The sequence below is a fragment of the Otolemur garnettii genome, unplaced genomic scaffold (genome assembly GCF_000181295.1).
Source record: "Otolemur garnettii isolate 467f Iridium unplaced genomic scaffold, OtoGar3 scaffold00151, whole genome shotgun sequence".
In the NCBI taxonomy this organism is placed as follows: Eukaryota; Metazoa; Chordata; class Mammalia; order Primates; family Galagidae; genus Otolemur; species Otolemur garnettii.
Genome location: NW_003852546.1, coordinates 143406 through 148525, shown reverse-complemented (window position 1 = coordinate 148525; position 5120 = coordinate 143406). Strand labels below are relative to the sequence as shown.

Below are 5120 nucleotides of genomic sequence, written 5' to 3'. Positions count from 1 at the left end.
AGGCACTCGCCACAACGCCCGGCTATTTTTTGGTTGCAGCCGTCATTGTTGTTTGGCGGGTCCGGGCTGGGGATTTGAACCTGCCACCTTAGGTGTACGTGGCTGGCACCTTAGCCGGTTGAGCTATAGGCGCCGAGCCACCATCACTAGGTCTTATTATGGGGTAGGGCTTATATTTAACAAATGCAAAGAATCCTGCTAGGGCTTATTTTTTGGGCAGGTCTTATTTTTGGGGAAACATGGTATCATAAGCTGGTGACCTCTAGCTCTGCATTCTCCACTATTTCCACTGAAGAAAGTGTCTGCTTTAGGAGAGTGTGGAGTTTTATTTATTTATTTATTTTTTGAGACAGAGTCTCACTATGTTACCCTTGGTGTCACAGCTCACAGCAACCTGTAACTCTGGGGCTTAAGCCATTCTCTTGTCTCAGCCTCCCAAGTAGCTGGGACTATAGGTGCCTGCCACAACGCCCAGCTATTTTTGTTATAGTTGTCATTGTTGGTTAGCTGGCCTAGGCTGGGCTCTAACCCGCCAGCCTGGGTGCATGTGGCTGGCACCTTAACCACTGTGCTACGGGTGCTGAGCCAGTATCTGTGAACTCCAAAGGGGTTTAAGGTTGGTATGGGTATGGGAGAATGCAAGGAGGGAAATGGGGCTACACTTTTTAGAACTTGATGCAAGGGACGCTTTCTGATGCTTTCTTACCTCTTGTGTTCAAATCCATCCTCATTTCCAGCCACTCATTCTAAATGACATTCCAAAGAGATATGCTGAGATATGCTCTTAATTTCATACTTTAAGAAAAAAAAATTGGGCAGCACCTGTGGCTCAGTGGGTAGGGTGCTGGGCCCATATACCAAGGGTGGTGGATTCGAACCTGGCCCCAGCCAAACTACAACAAAAAAATTGCTAGGTATTGTGCTGGATGCCTGTAGTCTCAGCTACTTGGGAGGCTGAGGCAAGAGAATCGCCTAAGCCCAAGAGCTGGAGGTTGCTGTGAGCTGTGAGCCCATGGCACTGTACTGAGGGCTACAAACTTAAACTCTGCCTCTAAAAAAGAGCATGGTGACTTATATCTGTAAATGTAGTGTTCTGGGAGTCCAAGGCAGGTGAGTTGCTAGAGCTCAAAAGTTCGAGACCAGCCTGAGCCAGAGTGAGACACCATCTCTACTAAAAATAGAAAAACTAGCTGGGTGTGGTGGTAGGCACCTGTAGTCCCAGCTACTTGAGAGGCTGAGGCAGGAGGATTGCTTGAACCCAGGAGTTTGAGGTTACTGTAAGCTATCATGATGCCATGGTACTCTACCAGGGCTGAACAGAGTGAGACTCTGTCTAAAAAAAAAAAAAATTCTAACAAATCAAAGACCTTTGTTCTAAAAGAGTGTACCTCTACCCCTTGGCCCTATTGACATTTTAGACCAGATGTTTTGTATTTTTTTTTTTTTTTTGCAGTTTTTTGGCCAGGGCCAGGTTTGAACCTGCCACCTCCAGTATATGGGGCCAGCGCCCTACTCCTTTGAGCCACAAGTTCCCCCCAGACCAGATAAATTTTTTCTATGGGAAAGCTATCTTGTGCATTGCAGAAGATTTAGCAGCATCCCTCACGTCTACTAACTAGATTACTCTCCAAGTATGACAACCAAAAATGTCCCCAGACATTGTGAAATGTCCTTTGGGAGCAAGGACATAGTTAAGCACCACTGCTCTAAACTGATAGCTACTTTGGTAAAGCCCTAATTATTTGTTAAGGAACTGAAAGTTTTCATTTCCCAAGGAAATTTATAGCATTGAAAAGGAGATGTGGCTCGGCTCCTGTGGCTCAAGCAGCTAAGGTGCCAGCCACATACACCTGAGCTGGCAGGTTCGAATCCAGCCCGGGCCCGCCAAACAACAATGACTGCTGCAACCAAAAAATAGCTGGGCATTGTGGCAGGCGCCTGTAGTCCCAGCTACTTGGGAAGCAGAGGCAAGAGAACCGTTTGAGCCCAGGAGCTGGAGGTTGTTGTGAGCTGTGATGTCACAGCATTCTACCCAGGGCGACAGCTTGAGGGTCTCTCTCAAAAAAAAAAAAAAAAAAAAAAGAAAGAAAGAAAGAAAGAAAAGAAAAGGAGATGAAAAACCTCCAAAATCCACAGTAATAAATTATTGGTTAGTAGAAGTATAGTTCTAAATATCTTAGAGGAATAGGGTTGTAGTACCAGAGGTATAATAGGAGTTTGAGGATGTGAAGTGGCCTGAGGTCTCAATTCAAAGAAGGCTAGTGGTAGAGATCATAAAAATATGATTTTGTAAGAAGTTTTTCAAACTAGTTATTTGTGTGTGCATATGTTTTTTATTGTGACATTTAATTCAATTTATTTTAATTTTAAGGCAGACTAGAATATAGTGGCATCATCATAGCTCACAGCAACCTCAAATTCCTGAACTCAAGTGATCCTCCTGCCTCAGTTTCCCAAGTAGCTGGGACTACAAGCGTATACCACCACACCCAGCTCATTTTTTTATTTTTGGTATAGGTGGAGTCTTGCTCTTGGTTAGGCTGGTCTTGAATCCCTAGCCTTGAGCTGTCTATCCTCCCACTTCTGCTAGGATTACAAGTGTGAGCCACTGCTCATGGCCATATTATGAAATTTTAAAATTTTGTGTACGTGGTATCATACTGTACATATTATTCTGCAATTTACATTCTTCACTGAACAGTGTTTTTGAGATCCATCTATATTGATATCCATATTGGTTTAGGTCATTTATTTTAACTACTGTGATATAATAAACGCATCATTATTTATTTTCTTGTTGGACACTTTGGTTGTCTCCAATTTGGGGCTAACATAAATAATGCTACAACAAACAGGTTATTTCTTTAAATATGCATGTCAAGTAGAGTTTTCTAGCTATGTTTGTGAAGGCCTTAGCATTATTGGCTTTTTCTTTGCTTTTTCTTTCCTTGTAGGAGTTGACTCATGTGGCTGTGGAAAATGAAGCAGAGTTAAAAACTAATCCCTTCTCCAACCAAAGCCTCTTGGAATTAGAACAACACCAAACTCTTCTTGTGGAAAGTCAGGAGCGGAAGTTGCTTGTCCTGCAGCTGATGGCTGTTTTGTGTGAGAGAATGTCGGAGCAGATATTTACAAATATCACTCAGGTCAGTGGTTGCCACATTCTGGACCCCAGCCTGGGTGGTACTTGGCTATTTTGGTTTCTTTACATTCTTTCCAAAAAATATTCAAAAATGTTCAGAATATAGTTTGATGATACTTGCATTAGTATTTCCTGGAATGCTGGTTAAATATAGAAATTACTAAGTCTGTACCAGGCCAACTGAATTCAGAACTTTCTTAAGTCCTGGGCATTGTATATTCAATAAGCTTCTGAGGTGATTCTCCTGCAAATAACACTTTGAGAACAGTTTTATTAATTTATATTTTTCTTTTTTCTTTATTCTATTTTTTTATGGCAGAAAGAGAATACTTTTTTTTTTTGAGAATGAGTCCCACTCTTTTGCCCAGGCTAGGTAGAGTACCATGGCCTCACCGTAGCTCACAGTAATCTCAAGAGTAAACTCTTAGGTTCAAGCAATCCTCCTGCCTCAGCCTCCTGAGTAGCTGGGGCTATGGGCACTTGACATAATGCCCAGCTAAGTTTTCTGTTTTTTGTAGAGATGAGGTCTTGGCTCTTGCTAAGGCTGGTCTCAACTCCTGTGCTCAAGGGATCCTCCTGCATTGGCCTCCCAGAGTGCTAGAATTGTAGGCATGAGCCACTACACCTGGCTTGGTTTTAAATATTTTTATGTTCTATCATAGTGGTTTTCAATTTTAGGTACAAATAAAATCATATGGGATCTTTTTCAAAATACTGATACCTGGCTCACTTTTAGAGATTCTGATTTGGCATGTCTGCGTTAGAACCTGTGTGTCTTTATCTTTTTAAAGCTCCATGGATGATTGTAATGTGTATCAAAAGTTGAGACTAATGAGAAACTCAAATTTGAAAAAATATCACTAATACTTTTTTTTATTATTATTTATAGACAGCTGGAATTATCACTAATACTAATGAGAGCAGCGTGAATTTTATAGGTGATCTAACTTACAGCTTATCTTTACAGCATCCTGTAAAGTTTTAAGATGTTTTTTAAAATACATAAATGCTTTCTGTGTGGTATAACTGTGTGAATCAGTGCCTGAATTATATTGAGTCAGACATTATTTTTACAACCTTTAAAAAAAAAAAGAAATAAAAGTAATAAAGCAAAGGCAGTACAGTCATCATATTTTACCACTTTACCAGAATTTAATGTTGCATGGTTGGTGAATAGTCAGTTGTAAGACGGTATGATTGTCATGCTTAAATCTGATTCTCCAGTTCTTTGTATTGTCGTCATTGTCATCAGCCTTCGGGTGTTGCTAAGCAGCATTTCACTACAGCTCCTGCTGAGAAAATTTGCAGCTGCCTGTCAGCTCTGACTTATCATGCCTATTTAATGAGAATTATGTTCATGATTTCTCTCCTGGCCTCTTATTCCTGCAGTTCACTGACCCTGTGTTACTCAGTAGGGTGATTTGTTTCTTCTGCATTTATATCCGTTCCCTGAAGACTCATCCAGACCTTATGTCTTTGTCTCAGAATGTTAGTTTGAAGGGGAAATGGTCTAAAAATTGATATGAATTGAGCTTTTGCAATTATCTCCCTTTACTCCTAATTAAGAAACAATGATGTCAGGCTGGTACAAAAATGATTTGTCCCATTAAAATTATCTTTCAGCTAAGGTTAAAATGTATCAGGACAAAAAGAGCCACAAGGAAATAATAAATTGCATTTAGTAATCTTGCTCTTAGTGATAATATTCTGATATTATTTTGAGCAATACACATATGGATAAGGAAGTTATAAGTAATTTTGTTAATACTGTTAGGGATCAATATTTTTAGCATAAGAAAAAGAGTTATAAAGGACTAGAGTTAAAATCCTATTTCTTTTTCTTATTTTTTTTTCTTTTGAGACAGTCTTACTTTGTCGCCCTGGGTATAGTGCCATGGCATCCTAGCTCACAGCAACCTCAAACTCTTGGGCTCAAGCTATCCTCTTGCCTCAGCCTTCCAAGTAGCTTGGACTACAG

The 5120-nt window shown here is 40.3% G+C and overlaps 1 protein-coding gene across 1 annotated transcript in view; it reads left to right on the top strand.

The window, feature by feature from the left end:
- Positions 1 to 5120, top strand: part of TANGO6 (transport and golgi organization 6 homolog) — a gene marked incomplete at its 3' end in the record, with an annotated part of 158372 nt that overhangs the window by 42778 nt on the left and 110474 nt on the right. The window contains exon 11 of the mRNA XM_023518916.1: positions 2955 to 3146. Coding sequence (XP_023374684.1) covers positions 2955 to 3146 — 192 coding nt within the window. The remainder of the gene's footprint in view (positions 1 to 2954; positions 3147 to 5120) is intronic.